At 40.6% G+C, this 18,850-nt stretch overlaps 1 protein-coding gene across 1 annotated transcript in view; it reads right to left on the bottom strand.

Annotated features, from left to right (window-relative positions):
- Nucleotides 1–18,850, bottom strand: part of GRIN2A (glutamate ionotropic receptor NMDA type subunit 2A) — a 718,378-nt gene that overhangs the window by 86,508 nt on the left and 613,020 nt on the right. The window contains exon 9 of the mRNA XM_088466915.1: nt 1,971–2,200. Coding sequence (XP_088323041.1) covers nt 1,971–2,200 — 230 coding nt within the window. The remainder of the gene's footprint in view (nt 1–1,970; nt 2,201–18,850) is intronic.

Below are 18,850 nucleotides of genomic sequence, written 5' to 3' on the forward strand. Positions count from 1 at the left end.
TGCCACATAATTGTTTGAGTGTTTATTTCTAGTTAGTGGTTAAGTTATTTAGCATAATGTAAGGATTAAAAACAATGGGTGTCTTAAAACATGTACAGGTAATTTGGATATATTTGTTGAAAAACATTTTTGCTTTAATTTTTCCACTCAGACATTTGACACATTGTAAGACCCTCACATACTTTGCTGATGGCCACTCACAGCCTTCTATATTTTTATCCAATCTTATTACCCACTACGGCCCTAACTGTGTGGAGTTTGTATATTCTCCCTGTGCTTGCGTGGGTTTCCTCCGGGTTCTCCGGTTTCCTCCCACACTCCAAAAAATATACTGGTAGGTTAATTGGCTCCTAACAAAATTACCCCTATTGTGTGTATGTGCGTGTGCATGTGGTAGGGAATATAGATTGTAAGCTCCACTGGGGCAGGGACTGATGTGAATGGCCGAATATTCTCTGTAAAAGCGCTGCGGAATATGTGTGCGCTATATAAATAACTGGTAATAAATAATAAATAATAATAAATTAGTAAATTTTTGGGGGCTTGGGATGATTTTTGTTTATGCACTTCCCCCAGGTCATACCATGTAGAATTACTATGCGACAAAGTCACGAGTGTGACAAATAGGCTTTTACAATTGAATTGTGTGATTTGCAGAAGTGTGCTCAATTAAGATAGTCCACAAATTGTGTGGTAATCTAACCCGAAACTTCAGCAGATGGAACTCACGGCTACTTGAATTTACCCTTTAGTGTACTTGGCCTACATTAGTCCAACCCTTCCCTCTGCTGTCCTGTCTCTCTTTATTCACAAGTGTCAGATACTGTACAAGTAATTCATCATGCAAACAAATGGATGCAACTTGTTTTGTGGTCATATTCCAATTGTGTCAGCCCTTATGTGGATAGTTCAATTCCCCATTTACAGACATGAATCATTATCAAAGATTTTTGGAATCACATAATTTATTTTTCAACTTTTTGCTCTATTGTGATCTATATTATTTCTTCACAGAAAGCATAAGGCAAAATGCAGAAAGTCCAATTGTTAATGTCTGAATCTGCCTGCCACACTGTGGGCTGGTATAAGTTTCAGGCGGTGTAGATGAGTATTGATTATTGGACTGCTGTTACAAGTTTGTGCTGCCCTGAAACTACAGACAGGTGAGCAACATTTAATGTGAAACATACAATATTTTACTTTAATTGTGGTTGCCCACCATATAGGACCATAATTCTAAAAGTGACCAAAATTAATTTATTTATTTTATAAAAAAAACACCTTTAATTATTAAAATGGAAGAAGAGATGGTGGTGCAACTGCTCACAGTTTACACAAAATGTTTTTGTAGCTGGCAGGGTTTAAAGTATGACCCCTGTCAGTTATAAGTCAATGGTAAATTCTTCTGTCTTTGTAATAAAAAGATAAACTTCAAGACGATGCAACTGCTCAGGCCCAGAGTCCTAGTATCCTCTCAATAAAAGTTTTCTTGCGCTGGAAGATTGTGATTGGCTGGTTATTAGCTGAAGTCCCGGTCAGTTCAGGTCATATAGTCATAAGATGGCAGGCATCATAGCATGCAGTTGCATCAGCAAAAACAAAACAATTTCCCACTACATTACAACAAAGAAAGAACATTATGTTACATTAAAATGATGAACAAGGTGTTTTAGTTAGTGTTTTATTCAATAAACTTTATTTATTTTTAACATACTATACACTAACACCCAAGTTCCTATACTTCCTTACACCAGACCTCTATAAATCTATTATACTGTAGCATAGTTACCCTATTAGGAAAAGGCAGCAGGGAATTACAACCAGGACTGATCAGTTAGAAACCAGTACATTGTTTATTTAAAAATGTGTGTTTTTGTTTTGGTTTTGTTTGTTGTTATTGTGGAACTATGTACACTGGACTCCAGAAAGTAACTGCATACAATACAGCTTATCTGCTGACAAACACATACCTTTTTGTCACTAAGTCCAGTCACTTGATCAACAAATTCCTCTTGGATCATAAATGCAGCCAGGTTGGCAGTGTAACTTGCCAGAAAGATCACAGCGAAGAAAGCCCAAATTGACACAATGATTTTACTTGTTGTGCCTTTTGGATTTTGTACAGGCACTGAATTATTGAAGACCAAACCCCAGAGGAGCCAGACAGCCTTTCCAATTGTAAAAGAGGGTCCATGTGGTGCTAATAAAAAAAAACAAAGAAGCAAACAATTTTAACATCAATACAGTGTAAAATTTAAATGGTGCTGATGAATTGAATATAATACTATTTGAACATATTTCATAATTATACATTTATGGAAATTGGAAATTTATTTTTTCTTTTATCTCCACCATGAGGAAATGTTCCTTTTGACTTTCAGTAGTAAAAACCACAATCCATTACTTTGGTATTGTTTTATGCATTCGACTTTTACCCCTCTCTCTGTCTCTTCTCCCTCTGTGTCTTCACCCTCTCCCCCACTTCACTATTTGTCTTAGTCTTTCTTTCTTTTCTTTCTTTTCTTTCTTTTCTTTCTTTTCTTTCTTTTCTTTCCTTTCTTTTCTTTTCTTTCTAAAGCTGGCCACACACTAGACCAACTTTCATCCAACCATCCAACTAGTTGTCTGGTTGGTATGAAAATCTAGTAAGGAATGGGAGTAAATGATGATCAACAATTTGTTCCTAAATGCCAGAAAACAGATGAAAATGGTCGTTCAGACAAGTTGGAACAAATTGTTTAGATCAAACATTTAACAAACAACAGTTTTTGTCCATTTTCCGGCGTTTGGGAGCAAATTGCTGATTGTCATTTGCTTTCATACCTTACCAGATGTTCATTCTAACCAATCAACTAGTTGGCTGGTTGGATGTAAGTTGGTCTAGTGTGTGGCCAGCTTTAGTCTTTCTTGACACAGGATGAAGACTTTTGGAGGATGGCCTTTTGTCAAGAAGGGCAGAGGGAAAGGTGAGCACTACCATCAGTCCTGTGTAATGCCAACAGTAAAGCATCCTGAGACCATTCATGTGTGGGGTTGCTTTTCAGCCAAGGGAGTGTGCTCACTCACAATTTTGCCTAAGAACACAGCCATAAATAAAGAATGGTACCAAAACATCTTGCAAGAGCAACTTCTCCCATCAATCCAAGAACAGTTTGGTGACAAGCAATGCCTTTTCCAGCATGATTGAGCACCTTGCCATAAGGCAAAAGTGATAATTAGGTGGCTCTGGGAACAAAACATCAAAATTTTGGGTCCATGGCCAGGAAACTCCCCAGACCTTAATCCCATTGAGAACTTGCGGTCAATCCTCAAGAGGCGGATGGACAAACAAAAACCCACAATTCTGACAAACTCCAAGCATTGATTAGGCAACAATGGGTGGCCATCAGTCAGTATGTGGCCTAGAAGTTGATTGACAGCAAGCCAGGGCGAATTGCAGAGGTCTTGAAAAAGAAGGGTCAACACTGCAAATATTGAATCTTTGCATAAACTTAATGTAAATTGACACTTTGACACTTATGAAATGATTGTAATCTTACTTCATTATACCATAGTAACATCTGACAAAAAGGTCTAAAAACACTGAAGCAGCAAACTTTGTGAAAACCAATACTTGTGTCATTCTCAAAACTTTTGGCCATGGATGTACATTGCACTTGACATAGGTGAGTATTCTATACAGTATATTGGACATGACTTTGCATAGGTTGCTGTAATAGATTATGAGCCTGGTGACACAGCACAACTTTATGCTAATGCCACAGTCGATGGTATTTCTACAGAGACTGACTGCTGTACAAATCCACCACTGTACATATTAAGACTCACCATTGACAAATCGGTCACATCATTGGTCGCACCATCAAACATTGCACACACTCTATGGAGGTGCAGATTTTCCATCTGAACATTGCCATCTGTGTCTGAGCAATTACTTTTTAAGACACAGTCACTGACCGCGACAAGTCTGTGATTCCCCCATACTCTGGCATAGTGCCAGCATATTTGGTATCTTCTGTGCGTGCGCTATATTTCAAGATGTTTTCTTAGCAATATGGCACCAGTGGATGCCTGGTCAGATTCATTTATATAAACCACAGAGGCCCTGTTCATGATGTTAATTATCGGGGTCCGAAAGGACCCCTATAATTAACATTCTAACTCACCGCAGCTGCTGGAGCAATTCATTATTGCTCCAGTGTGGCGAAAGCTGGTGCAAAATCAGCTATCCCCACGAGAGGCTTCACTTCTCCTTTTCAGAGCAGTGAATCTTTTCACTGATCCTTTCGGAGCAGTGATGGGAGTGCGCATGTGTGACCTACAGGTCACGCTTGCGCACAAGTTCCCCGAAGGAGCCAAACAGGGGCGGACAGGGGCAGAGGGATACAAAGGGATCCCTCTTCGCAACCCGGGACTACTTCCCATAGGGAAGGAGCAGGTTGCGAGCCCAGAGCAGGAGCATTCGCCATCTGAAGATGGCGAATGCTTCCGCAATCAAGCTCTGAATATATTATATTTTTGGAGCTTGATGAATTCTGTCCACATACTAGTATATGGGGACAGCGGGCCATTCCGCAAGAGAAAGGTAAGCAGGAAAACTCTGTGATATCTTCTGCTTTACCTTCGTGATGAATGGCCTGGTAACTTAATTTTTACAATTGCAGGTGAAAATGTTCATTTCCACCTGCTTTTGTAAAAATTAAGTGATGATGAATAGGCCCCTAGGCCCAGATTTATCAACAAGTGTTATTCTTGTTATCACTCATCACTAATCTTAAGTGGTAGTCCAACCAATCAGCTCATAACTGTCATGTGTTTGAAAAATAACAGTTAAGAGCTGATTGGTCAGAGCACCATTTAAGAATATCTCATTGATAAATCTGTGCCACAGTGTTTTTGAAAAATTACAGTTGTGAGCTGTTTGGTTGGTACTTTAGCTTTCTCTACTTTATGTCTCTCCAGGGCTTGATACATCTACCCCTGTATTTTTAATCAAACAGGATTCTAATCAGATAATTCTAATACATATTATTTAACATAATGGTGAATCCAATGATAACAGCATGTTATCAAAAGTTATTGCTATCTACAGCAGTTGGTGGAACTACAGTACAGTTGGTGGAACTGCAGGCAATGAGGCCACATGGGACCTAGATGAGCCCAGTCCCCAGGATCACTTCCATTCTGAGACCTTCACTTTTTGAGAGCAGAGCTGGGGTCTCGGTAGACTGGAGTTTCTTGTAATGAGACCTGCTGATGGAGTGTTCCACTCCGATTCCTAGTTTTTACATGCAAATAACAACTAGTAGAATCAGGGGTTTAACTAGCATTTGCATGACCTCATAGCAAAACGTTCTTGTCACATGGTGGGAGTGGAGGGTCATGATGTTTATCTGCACGCGTTATTGCGGCCCCATCTCTTGTCTTCTGAGTTTGCATGAGAGCCAAGAGATTGCAGTGGAGCCCATTTGGGATTACCGTTTCAACTTCATCACAGTAGAACATTTTAAAGCAAACATATCACTTACATGACTGAAACCAATTTTAGCAACAAGTTACAGCAACAACAAAAGGCCTGTAATAAGGACATGCCTGCAGGAATATGGTTATGAGAGAGTATGAGATCACAAGGGACATCCACCCTTAATAACAGTTTGCTTTTAATGCCACATTGAATTTGCCAATTTAACATTAGCAAGAGTTAGCTCTATCAGGTTCCAAATGCATTAGGAAGGAACTGTTTACTGCTTAAATGCATCATTGCTTAAAAAAGTAACCATTAGGATAAAGGATTAAAATTACTAGTGCAAAATAAAAGATTACCATGCAAATTCAGGGTATTCCTACTTTTACTGCAAAAGGCTACAACGGTATATAAATGTTTCATTTCATAACCACAAATCTTGGCTGTATACTGTATAGGATAAACGATACCCTAAATTCTGTGTGCTTCCTTTTCAGACGGAAACATTATATATTGTTATAATTATTGGATTATCGGACCCGATAATTATAATTTATATTCGCTGCTTATTGGGGATATAAGAAATTATGGATTTCCAGAATGTATTAAAATACACATGCTGGAACAGGGGCTCTGAGAGTTGCAATCAGTGCAATGTGTATAAGTAAAGTGATCGCTAATGTAATAACTTTACTTCCAGAGTCATCAGACCACACATTTATGAGCAGTCATTGCCGGGAAGAGTCCTACTGTACCAATCCCATGCCTGGTAACTATACAGATACTAACTCCAATGCTTAACATTCTGGAGCTTAAAATATATTTGACATTTAAGCATTGACCATTTTGACATGATCAGAATGTTGACAATGTGTTTTAAATGTAAATCATTTCCTAACTGTAAACATAACCCCTAACACTACTGTAACCTTAACCACTAACCCTAAAGGCACACATCCACTAAAATACCTCAAAATGACTGCACGATTACGACATTGTAAATTGTAATCATGCAAGCGTTTGTCAGTCTGTGACATGCCTACACTGTACGAGCAGTTGTTCAGTGAAGGCACATCAATCATCTGCAAGCATGCTGAACCTGACATTATCGTCAGGTTGTACAACATATTTGTACGATGATAGATGTCTAAACAACCAGTGGCAGCACGCATTGCTGGTCATTTATTACTTTTTTTTAAACTATCTGTAAATGATTTTCAAAAAAGTATTGAACGATTGAACGATAATGATATCGTTATCGTCCAATCACTAAATTTAATCGTCTAGGGAATGTGTGCCTTAAGCCTAACCCCTAAACTTAAGCCTAACCAAACCATAACATTCTGCACCTGTCCACATTTTCCAGGAGTCAACATTTTAACCATGTCAACTTCATAATTGTCGACATACCGGGGTTGGCATTACGAATGTTGACTTTGTTTTGTGGTAAGCAGGACTACAGTATGACACACCAGGCACATAAAAGCTGGTGCAGAGTTGAATGCAATTGTGTTCCAACACCCAGGCATATACTATAGTTCACATTTTTATCTATGTACATAATATAATATTTTGAATCTTGTGATTTTAACAGTTAGTACAGGAAGTATTTATTAAACATGTGTTAACATATATATTACTAGATGATGGTGCGCTAATCTTATGAGTAATTCTGACACATCTTGAGAGATACCTGCTTTCATGACACTACTTCTTGCAGGAAAATATCTGACCTCAGACGGAGGTCTTAATATATGAAGAGGGAGTCGTGCAGTTACAAACGGAGATTGTTCTTCATCATCTGGAGTGCGCAAGTGGCTGGAGAAAGGCTGACTGAATTATTACTTTCACAACCATCCAAGTCAGGATTGTTTGAGCCGCGTGTGCCTGCAAACCGGGATATCCCAGCTTATGCACACCGAAGGAACATTAGTGCAAGTGTATCCCTAATCTATATAATTTGAGAGGTCTAATCCATGAGATTGCACAAAGGACCCTTTGTTTACAAGTCTGGTGAGAGCTGTGTGACTTAATTTTAAATATACAATTGATTCTGTTAAGTGAAGGAATCCTTAACAATATGGACTCAGGGCCTGATTCAGACCCGGTCGCTCTGACAGAGCGCTCGCTCTGAATCAGGGCCGGGTTTTTTTTTTTTTGGAGCAGCCTCTTGGCCGCTCACATAGCTGTGGGTGACCACCCACAGCTATTGCGAGCGGCCAGGATGATGGTCGCGATGGTCAAGACCACCGCGACCATCGGGCTTACGACGAGACCCTTGTGGTAGGGTCTCGTGGCCGCTAGTCCCAGAGAGCTTTTGGCTCTAACAGATTAATTATTAGCTACACTACCTGACAACCTGTCCATGATCAGGTTAATAAAGAAGATATGTTTCTAATTAAGGTAAAAAAATATATTCAGAGGCTTTGTTAAATCCCAACTGATTTATTATGGACAATCTATGTGCAGTATATAAGGGATTTTTTGGTCAATATATCATTGTATTATTAAAACAACAGTATTAAAATTTCCTTTTTATGCTGCAGTGTATTCTGTATATGCAGCTGTACATGTAGACTACCTTGTACAGGAGAGCCGAAGAAGGTTGGGAAGACAGGCAATACGTTGACAGGTACAACAGGTACAAAAGGTCGACAGGTAAAAAAGGTCGACATGCTTGAAGATTGACAGGTACATAAGGTTGACATGGTCATAATGTCAACATTGGAATAGTTGACATGTTGATATGTTTTTTTTTCTATCCCTAATCTTCACCCTAACCCTCCCCTTGGTGCCTAACCCTCCCTCCTAGTGCCTAAACTTAACTGTCAGAGTAAGTGCCTAACCCTAACCATCCCTCCTAGTGCCTAACCCTAGCCATCGGGGTAAGTGCCTAACCCTAACCATTCCTTCGAGAGCCTAACCATCCCTTCTAGAGCCTAACTCTCCTGGAAGTGCATAACCCTAACCCTAAAAAAAAATGTGGCAGCCATTTGTTTGTCGACCATTCCAATGTCGACCTTTTGACCATGTCAACCTTTTGTACCTGTCGATCTTCATCCATCTGCATTTCCTTATCACATTGCAGCTGTCGAAAAATAGTCTGTTGGCTTCATGTACCTGTCGATCTTTTGTACCTGTCGAATCTATTGCCTGTTGAACATTTGGTGTCTACCTAGACGCTGCAACCTTTTCGTTGTCGATCTATTGACTGCCATCTGGCCCCTTGCAGTTGCTGTGTTCAGCTGCAATGTAATAAGGACATGCAGATGCAAGTTAAGAACATCCCTTTGAGATAGGTCTTACTTTGAGTTACATAATCTTGAAAAACATTAACTACAGTATGAGGAGTAACTTATAAAGTGACAAACTGTGTGCAGGTTTTAAAGTTCATGATGATGATTTTTGCATCTGTCGCAAGTTATATTGTTGTATCTTAAGATTTGTGCAATTTACAATACAGAACAGAACATTTACAAACATCTTTGCTCATGTGCAGGTGCAGCATGTTACCTCTATATCAGGACCACCATGTGCAATGAAGAGGAGGACTGCAGCAATTAGTAATCACATGAAGGAGACAGTACAAAAGCTGCATCAGTGTGAAGTGTGATTTACAGAAGCACATGATAAGGGACAACAGTGAAGAGAATCAATGTTATATTTTTGTTTAATTCCTTTGGTATAATGGATACCCTTGTTCATTATGTTAGGGACTCCTGTTTATTATACTGGTATCACTTTTGTGGCAAATTTCCATGCAGTTGGGAAGAGCACTAGAATTTTCAGTTTTTACCAGCCTGGTTTTCTTAACAGGAGGGGACCCAAATTTACAATTTCACCAGTCAAAATTCTGTAGTGCTGTAGTTGAGTGAGGTTTTAGTCAGAAGGGGGAAAGCCCTTTTTAAAGACTTTATTTATTTATTAGTAGACTGATCCCAGCATATATCGGGACAACCCACCCCGGACCCACTATAATCACCCCATTGCTGGCGCAATGGTCCTTCTCTATTCCTCTCTTCTTCATATTTCTGCAGTTCCTGTCACTGCAGTGGGAGGTGTACCCCCACTCTCATTGCACCTTATGGAGTCAGAACAGATCACCATTGATTATTATATAGACTTACACCATACACTGTATATGGAAAGTGTTATTTTAATTATGAATTAATGACAGTACTTTCAACACTGCTGGTCATGTGAATCCATTATTGGCACTGAAATCTATGGGTGGTGGGTGGATTTACAGTATTTGGTTATTGCTGCAAGATCAGCAATAATCGTATTGTTGGGCACCATTGCTTTTGCAAATTTTGGGCAAATTGGGATCAAGTGGCAGATCTGAATGGGCAAATCTTTGAAACTCTGTGGAATTTCGGAATCAGACAAATCATTTTGCTCATCAACAAATAATCAGAATCAAATGAATCAAACTGATTGATAGTATAGAGTGAAGCCTGGAAGACACTGCACCACTGTCAGAAACAGTAAACTGCTGGGTTTGGGAGAATCATTTTATCTGATACAGTATGTAAAGTATTTGAATTAAATGCACCGAGTGCCTGGTGAACAGATAATAACGGAACATACTGACTGATGAATCCTCTTTGGCTGTGTGTCAAAGACAGATGGAACTACTCTTTACCTGTCACACATTACAATTCAGATTCAGTATGTTCCAGGAACACAAAATGAACCTGACCAGCTAAATATAAATAAATCGATTTACTGTATTTCTAAACTCCACAAACAAGGGATGACATTTAAGATAATGGCAGCCTCATTGACCCCTTGTCAAATAATCCCTTAATGAGAGTGAAACATGTAGTTACTTGAGAACAAAAGGAAAAAGTTACATTAAATGAGGGGTGGGGGCTGTAAACAGTAGAGAAAGGAGGATTTGTACATTTATACATCATGTAGAGGGTTTGGAGAAGAAATATGTAATACTGTAATATGATGCCAATGAGAGTTGTATAAAGCCACAAAATGTCTCTGTGTTTAAGCTTCAGCTCAAAATTTTTGGTGAAATAAGTTTATTTTGCTGGAAAATTATAATTCACTTTGATTCTCGGGATCCCAGCTTAATTCCTCTCCATGCATATTCTATCAGTTAGTTAAAACTCTGATGGAGAAACATGCAGCACAATGCAGCAAGTGAATGCTAAATGTGTTAAAAATGTTATTTTCTTTTTATTGCAGGTGTAGCACAATCGGGTGGTGGCTGAGTGTAAGACCATCTCCCTCTGATAAAGTAACAGTCACCTTAGTTACATCTTTTCTCTACAGGGTAGTTCTTGGGTTCATCAAACACATTTGAGACATCATATAATTAATCCCCAGAGCTGACACTCTCACTAATTGCCACTTTCAGTAGCTCATTCAGAGTCGGTCGTGAGCGCTGAGCGCTCACAACCGACTCGGTGTTGCCCCACAGCGCATGCGTGAGACCTGGCTAACGACGGGTGCTCCATCATTAGGGGTCTCGTAGCAGACGGGGCAAGCTGTCGATGCTGAGTGACAGCTTGCCCCGTTTGCTGGGGGGGCCGGGGGCGTGCCCGGCCAAACAGAGGAGTTCCAGTCAGAACGCTTTCCATTTGGGGGCGGCCCCACTGACATCATTGCTGATGTCAGTGGGGAACTTCCTGCTCAAACAGAGCAGGAAGCTCCCTGGGGCTTACGAGTGCCCAGACCCTACCCTAGGGTCTGGTCGTAAAGCCCGATGGTTGCGATGATCTGGACCATCGCAACCATCAGCCATGTCAGTCATTAGAGCTGTGGGTGTTAACCCACAGGTTACCAATCAACAACGAGGCGGCTGTTCAGGATGCAAGCGGCCGCCCTGATTCAGAGCGACCGCTTGCATCTAACGACCGCCTCTGAATGAGGCCCTCAGTTCTTTTAGGTGGACAGACTTGGCTTGCACACCTAGACAACAAATTGATAGAACATAATGAGCAGAGAGATGCTGCCATCGAATTCCACATATTTGCTGCCTGTGGTCTAGCGTTTGGGATGCTAGTTTATATACCGCAGCAGTCACATGACACATATGGCTGAATGTACTGCTGCATGTCTGTGTTCATTGGGTCATGGTAGTTTAGAAGTCAAGGAGGGATTATTCTCATTGCCAGTGATAGTTTCATCTACAGCGATTGCTGCTGTACCTGTGCTCCTGGATCACTTCCGTATATTGCTTTATTAACTTCACCTTGGCTTTATTTATTTAACTACAGTTGTATGCTGCCTGACTACAATTGTATGCTGACCTTTTAAATTGTTTATGGATTTCTCTATGTTTGTCTAACTCATATACAGTATGTGATTGATTTTCTTCAATTACATTGCGGTTCCTGTCAGAACATTATTTGTTGTACACTGGGCAATATATTATTATATTGTTCAAATTTTGACCAAAACATTTATTATTGCCACACAGCTGCCTACAGATCCAAGTATTATATGGATAAAAGCCATTGTCTATTCTAGATGTTAGTTTCTGTATGTGGGAAGTTACACATTGTCCACAGTGTGCACAAAGATGTGACTAAACAAAGAAAGCTACTGTATGTGTCACAATTTGATAAAGAGGAAACTGTCAACATATATTCCCGTATTTAATGTGTTTGATTCTTATCTTCAAAATAATAACAGTTTTGAAATAAACAAAGTTATGCTTGACAACATTCTGACAAGGTCGGCATACCGAGAGGGCGTGGCATTAGGGAGGCGCGGCAAGGGATATTACCCGGAATTAGGAGCAGAGTGGGGGGCATAACCACGTGATTTCACATATTTGGTACCGTCCTCGATAGACAATGCTGAAATTACCGGCATTGCAAAACAGGGAGCGGGGTCATGATGATGCGATTCAGCGTAAATCGTGTCATCTGCCCAACCACTGTGGGAGTTTGTGTGGAAGTTGCGGGGTGGTCTGGGGGTGCTGCGGCTGGCCGGGGGACTTGCCTGTTTTACCAGGAAGGCAAGGGCGCCACCCAATTTTCTGGAGGATCCCGGCCATTTCGGCAGAGTAGGCAAGTATGAACAAAGTTTGTCACAGTTCTTTTGGGCATGGGCATAACTACCATAGGTGCAAGGAGTGCAGCTGCTGTGGGTACCTAGGTGCAAGGGGTGCAGCTGTTATTGGACCCAGAGCTGAGGGGGGCCCATCTTCTTTGTCAAAGTTACATGTGTTGTATACATGTTTCACCATTGGGTGGTACTTAGGGACCCTAACAAACTTTTGATATGGGCCTTCAAATATCTAGTTACACCCCTGATTTTGGAAAAAAACTTATTTTTACAAAGGATGTCATTGTCTATATAGAAAATACGGGCTTGTGATTTCCCAAATACCCCTGAAAGATTCCCTTTAGTGTATAGCAATAGTAAAACTCCCAGGTTGCTGCTAGTAAGATTAGCCACTCACTAGGTGGTTTACATGTTACACATAAGAACAGAATTATTACTGTGCTGTTATTGGGGTTATAAAAAAAATTGGTAGAAAATCTGCATTTGGCTATAAGTAGAAGGGAGGCTTCTTGTAAGATTTAAAAAAAAACATAATATATTTATTGCTTCACAATAGACAAATCTTCAGATATAAATAAAAACAATTGGCAAACAAAATACAATATAATATCAAAAACAGAAGTTGTAAGGTATCGAGAAAATATTATTATGTGATATTATTACATGCACATCTATATAGACTATTGTTCCCTCAAGCAGCTCTCAATCATGTTGTAAAAAGAGCAGCTGTATACATAATCCATTTAGTTTGTGTAAAAATCCATATGGAGCATTGCAATTATGGGTAGAAAAGGAGAGAGCATATTTGGAGCTCTACAGTGGTTTTTTTGTACCCCCAGACAAGGACATAAGTAGATGTGTGTGAGCAGTATGGCCGCATAGAGCCCTGTGGATGGCACCGCTGCTCACCCAAGGCTCCTGCTGCCAGAATCTATGCAGTAGGGCTGCCTGGAGCATCCTTAGTATGCTCCGGATATTGCTGTAATTTTCATAATTTGTAGCCCCGCCCCCTCTGTGTGATGTCATATGTAGGGGCGTAACCTGCACAGGCACCACAAGCCATAGTTATGGCTCTGCTCCCAGATGAGTACTGCTAGTCCCACAAAGTTGTAAACCACGAACAGTTCTGATTGGCTCCTACATAAATCTCTCCTCCCATACCAGCTTAGATCCTGATTCAGAGTAGTATGCCATGCCAATGTTTTCACTGTTGAGAGATGATCGGCCGTCTACAGTATACATGCTTCTAAATCGCACTGTGCATGCATCAAAGGTTCATTACCCTAGTCACACACAGCAAGAATTTATTTGTAGTGTGATTGGCAGTCTGGGAGCATTTGGGGTGGTAACGGAGAGTGTAGACTAAAAATGCAGGCGTGCCACGACCATTTCTGGGGCGTGTCACATCCTGCGTCTATGATCTTGTACACAGAAAATTTGGCTCCAGAGCCTCAGTTACCACAGCCAGTTGGCATGCCCATAGAGTTACCCAGAACTGCTAACATTGAACGATTTGCAACTGATGCTTCTTTAGACATAGACGCTTGGATTTGCAAAGGTGCCAGTGGGCGTCTTAAATATATCCTGGCGGCTGCCACATTTCTATATTTTCGCACAGCAGCTGCTTACAGGATCACAGCTGTGGTGGCAATAGTGTACAACTCTGAATGAGCCCCTTAGTCCACAATGCCGAGTGAGTCTGCAGGCTGAGTGTTCCCGGCAGTGCATATTATTTAAACAGCTGTAGGAAATTTGTACTAATTCATAGGGTACCACTTGGAGATGATTAATTAAAGGGCTGTACACATACTAACCACACAACAACTCTCCTGGTTGTTGTGTGTGGCTCCCGAATTTATGGGTAGCCCCATGTACCCCCTGAAAGAGTATCCTGATCTCCCACATCCCGCCTACTTCTTAGTGAGGTGGGCAGGATGGGAAATAATTGCAGGGAATTGCGGCTCCATATGGAGGGGGTGGGATTGAATGAGGCAAAAAGTGACATTTACTCCCTAATGACATAGGAACCCCGCCCCCTGAAGTGTCCTGCTGTGTCTCTCCTGTCCGGGCATCTACCAGAGCGGAGATATTAAAAGTCAGTACGTATGGCTCTTCACGGTTAATTATACTGTGTTTAGCCATGTAATATGGCTAAACCCGTCTAAAGTCCTGGTTAGGGTGCCCAATACCAGGATTTATTGCACATTTCTGCTCGCCTCCTCAGGAGGGGGCAAGCAGAAATTACAGCGCCAGTTGCTGCTTGCGCCCTAATGGAACAACAATTGAATTGCGTTTTTTGTGAAAACTTCCAACCTCCAGAGAAAACAATTGAATCGCTCAGAGTGTTATTTAAAAAAACCTACACAATCTTTTGGACTACAAAAGATTGTAAGTCAGTGTGTGAAGAGTAAAATCGGATTAGTCAGAGGCCACTGATAAGTCAAAACTCAGGGCCTGATTCAGAGCCGCTCGTAAGCGGCCGCTCGTTCACTCCAAGCGATGTTTGCCCAACTGCGCATGCGTACGGATTGTTATACGCATGCACGAACCAGTCAGTGCGGCCGAAATTCATGTGCTCACAAAATAGCGAATGCCTGATAATTTGAGTGACAGAAAGAGGCGTATGTGGGTGGTAACAGGGGAAGGTGCTTGAAAATTGGGAGTGGAGATCCGATCGCAGGCGTGCTTAAAGGTCAAAACGGGCGTTTTATGGGTGTGCATAATTAAAACAGCAGCGTCATTGAGCACGTCACTGGGTTATTTTATAGCCAGAACTGCTCGCAAAATTGTGGTAGCAAAAACCAACCACAAGAAGAGCGAGCAGTTCATACCCTGGTCGATGTACTCGATTAATCAAATAAATAGCGGACATGACGTAGGATGCGAGTGGCCATGGGGCGTAGTTTCCCAAAAAACGACCGCAAGTTTTGTTCGCTCGTTCAGACCTAGAGGCGTGAACAGACCGCAAAGAGCGAACGGTTCATTTGAATAGCCACCCCTTTTTTTTGAACGAACGACCGCAAATAGCGACCGGCTCTGAATCAGGCCCTCAGATCACAAATTGCATTCACAGTCACAAATAGTAGCAGACAGACTGTACAGTATATATTTTGACTAAGAACAATAAGTGCCAGAGCTGCTGCAAGCTCCTTTTACAAAGCTTTAACATATGACATTTGATGATTGGCTTCTTTACGTTCCATGCACTCTGAATGGTGTAATTCTCTGTGGGGCATAAATTAGTACATCTACACTGAATCTCAAATTGATTTGCACATGTCTTGTGTAAACCAGAGTTTGGCAAAGTGGGACCCTGTAAGACTAATTCATTGTTACATTGTGCCACTTGCAGTAAATTATCCACATTGAAATTCAGCAACTCTGGTTTGAACACCAAGGGAAATCTGTGAAGAAGCATACTGAATATCTCTTCAGAAAATAAGTTTAGAATATAATTACTGTAAGTTAGAGATGTGCGATTCGGTTCTCCAGGAATCCGAATCCACCTGAATTTTGTGAATCCGGGTAAATCTGAGTCGCGGCTCTAATCTTCTATGGAGATCCGTGTAAATCAGGGTTGCGGTTCTGATCTTTTTGCGGTTCGGAATTTGGATTTTAAATACAAATTTTAGGTTTTGGATTGCATAATTTACATGATTTTAGCTGTTTTTAAAACTTTTTATCAATTTTTTTATTTAAAAAAAACAGATCCAAAACCAGAACCAAAACACTTGAGGGTGGTTTTGCAAAACCAAATCCAGATCCAAAACCTTGAAGGAGATAAAGATCCAAAACCAAAACATGGGGGTTGGCGCACATCCCTACTGTAAGTACAGTACACTTTGCATTGAATGTTGGTAAAATTTTGTGGAAAGCTACTCAGTGGTAATTATGGGCCTGCACGCAATCCGCACGCACTGCCGATGTTCACATAGTTGAACGATTATTAGCAACTGCTCATGCTTGAAAATGTTTGAAAACCCTACGGCACATATGCAGCACAGAGCATATGCAAAAAGATGCTGTTGTGAAAGTGACTGGGGCTGAAAAGTGATGGGCATTCCTGGCCAGTGATTGGGAGGTGGCTAGTAGTGCACCCAAAAAAAGGTCTGTCTCATGGGTGTGTTGCGGGCATGTCAGTGAAAGCGGCTATGCTCCCAGATGCACAGACGCATCCATAGGAGGTCATAGTCCTTGGTGAAACTGCACCTACCATAGGGTTGGTGCACGTGTCAATGGTGTGAGTGATGGTGCACTGATGGTGGCGTCTAAAGAATCACAGGTGGTATTACAGCATGCAGAGATGAAGAAAGTAGGCATCTCAGTCCTTGCACATTCAGACGTATGTTTGTACACCAGGGGGGGACTGATACCAGTATTTGCATATTATCACAGCTGCGACTTCGGCAACAGATGTTAGAGCAGCTGCAGCTTCGAGGTCTCGATCAGGCCCTATGTTCAATAGTTCATAATTACAGATGAACAAAATTGCAACATTATTTGCAGATCAAGTTTTGCTATGGGACAGGTTGTTTATTCGCAGAAGTAAAAATTTCCAATGACCCAAATTTCATGTTCCTCTCTTGCTTCACCGTCCACATCAATTAAGCCATTTTCCTGCATTTTGGACTTTTTCACCCCAAAAATGACATGTCATTATTGGCCAAATTAAGCTAAAAACTTATTTTTACTAATTAGCCATTAAAGAGGATGCCCTCATGGTTCTGAAACAAGTTCTGACATGTTTACCTTGAAATAGGATTTTTCTCCAACTTTTCACCTGCTCAGAAGGTGGTGAAAACTTTTTGCGACTTTATGCTATGGAGAATTTGCAACTGTGAAAACTGTGGCTAATAGGATAGCTCGATATGTGCAAATTAGCACCATAAGGAGTTTTTTAGAAAAAAGCAGCTTATTGCGACAAATTGAATTGTCCCGTTAGTCTTTGAATAGAGCTAGTACAGTATGATGGTCAGTATAATCTGCTGTTTGAGTCAGGGAAGATTGGAGACACTTAAGGCCAACATTTTCCAGTGGAACATTATGCATTTTGCTAGCAAAACATGACAGATAATTATTAAAATAAACATTATTCTTATCCCTCTTATTGCAAATTTTGTCCATCTCTATTCATAATAAATATAAGAAAGAAGCCACCTCCTTTATTTCTTGCACTCATATCTCTGTAAACCTGTCTTCATTAGATGATTTGGGCCTCAGAACTAGAGAGCAAATTTGCACCTGCACATATTGTACTTTGTTTAAAATTACTGTACTTGTATGCATAAAAATACTGGGCAACTTTATTTTTACACTGCATTTTGAAGTTGAGTTAGTATGTGCCACACTCTCAATTTATAATCCGTTCACATATTTGTTGTACTTGCCCCCATGCAGCTCGTCCTGGTTGTGTCTTTTTTTTTTTACTTATTTTTTTATTCATTTTGAAGGGCTTGAAATTAAAACAATACAGTAGATAAAGGTGTCAACAGAATATCATGAGGAACAAAAGAATATGTTCAAATATGACACCAAAGAGTAGATGAAGACAAAAAAACTAACAAAACAGTATACGTACAAGCGTCAATGATACATTAATAAAAATAAATTCTTCTAAGTTTTCCAACGAATTAAACATGCTGCACCATGGAACATTTGGTGCACCATGATAACATAAGAGGAAAGAGAAAGAATGGATTAATAGTAGCAACACAGGCCACAAGTGCAAAAGGCTTTCTAACTAAGTGAGTGCATCAAAATATATTTTAAAAAGAATTAAAACTTGAATATTATGTATGTTACATGCTATCACATTATGCCACAGTATGGTTCAGAAACAATGGTATTGGGAGACATAGTAGGTGTAGAAAATCAGGTTGGAGCCTGTGGCAATTGAAAATCAGGGGAAGCCCCTGCAGGACCTCAGGACCTCAGAAAGCAAGTAGCTTGTGCTCTTGAAGGAGTAACAATCTTAATCATTTGCAGCATGGGGCAGGTTCATGCGCAGATTCATCTTCAAGCTAATGGAACATTGCTATTGGCAGGGCAATCTAAAAATCCTGCAGTAATAGGATGGAGAGAATGCCAGGAATGCCACTGCCAACCACTATCTAGGTGCCACAGATGATGAGTATACAGTAGTAGGATACTTACTTATAATCTCTGGTGACACAGCAGACTGGAAAAATATAAACCATGGAGTGAGGAATGAAGAATGGTTCCCTACAGATCAGCATGTACAGATCATTCCAGGGTCCAGTGAGTTACAAGATAAGGAATATGGAGAGAGCTCTGCATTTGCACTTGGAATCAGGTTTCACGGAGACTGCTGTGCAAAACTGTATGAGGCAGATG

This window comes from Taudactylus pleione, unplaced genomic scaffold, assembly GCF_031769625.1.
Source record: "Taudactylus pleione unplaced genomic scaffold, aTauple2 ptg000066l, whole genome shotgun sequence".
NCBI lineage: Eukaryota > Metazoa > Chordata > Amphibia > Anura > Myobatrachidae > Taudactylus > Taudactylus pleione.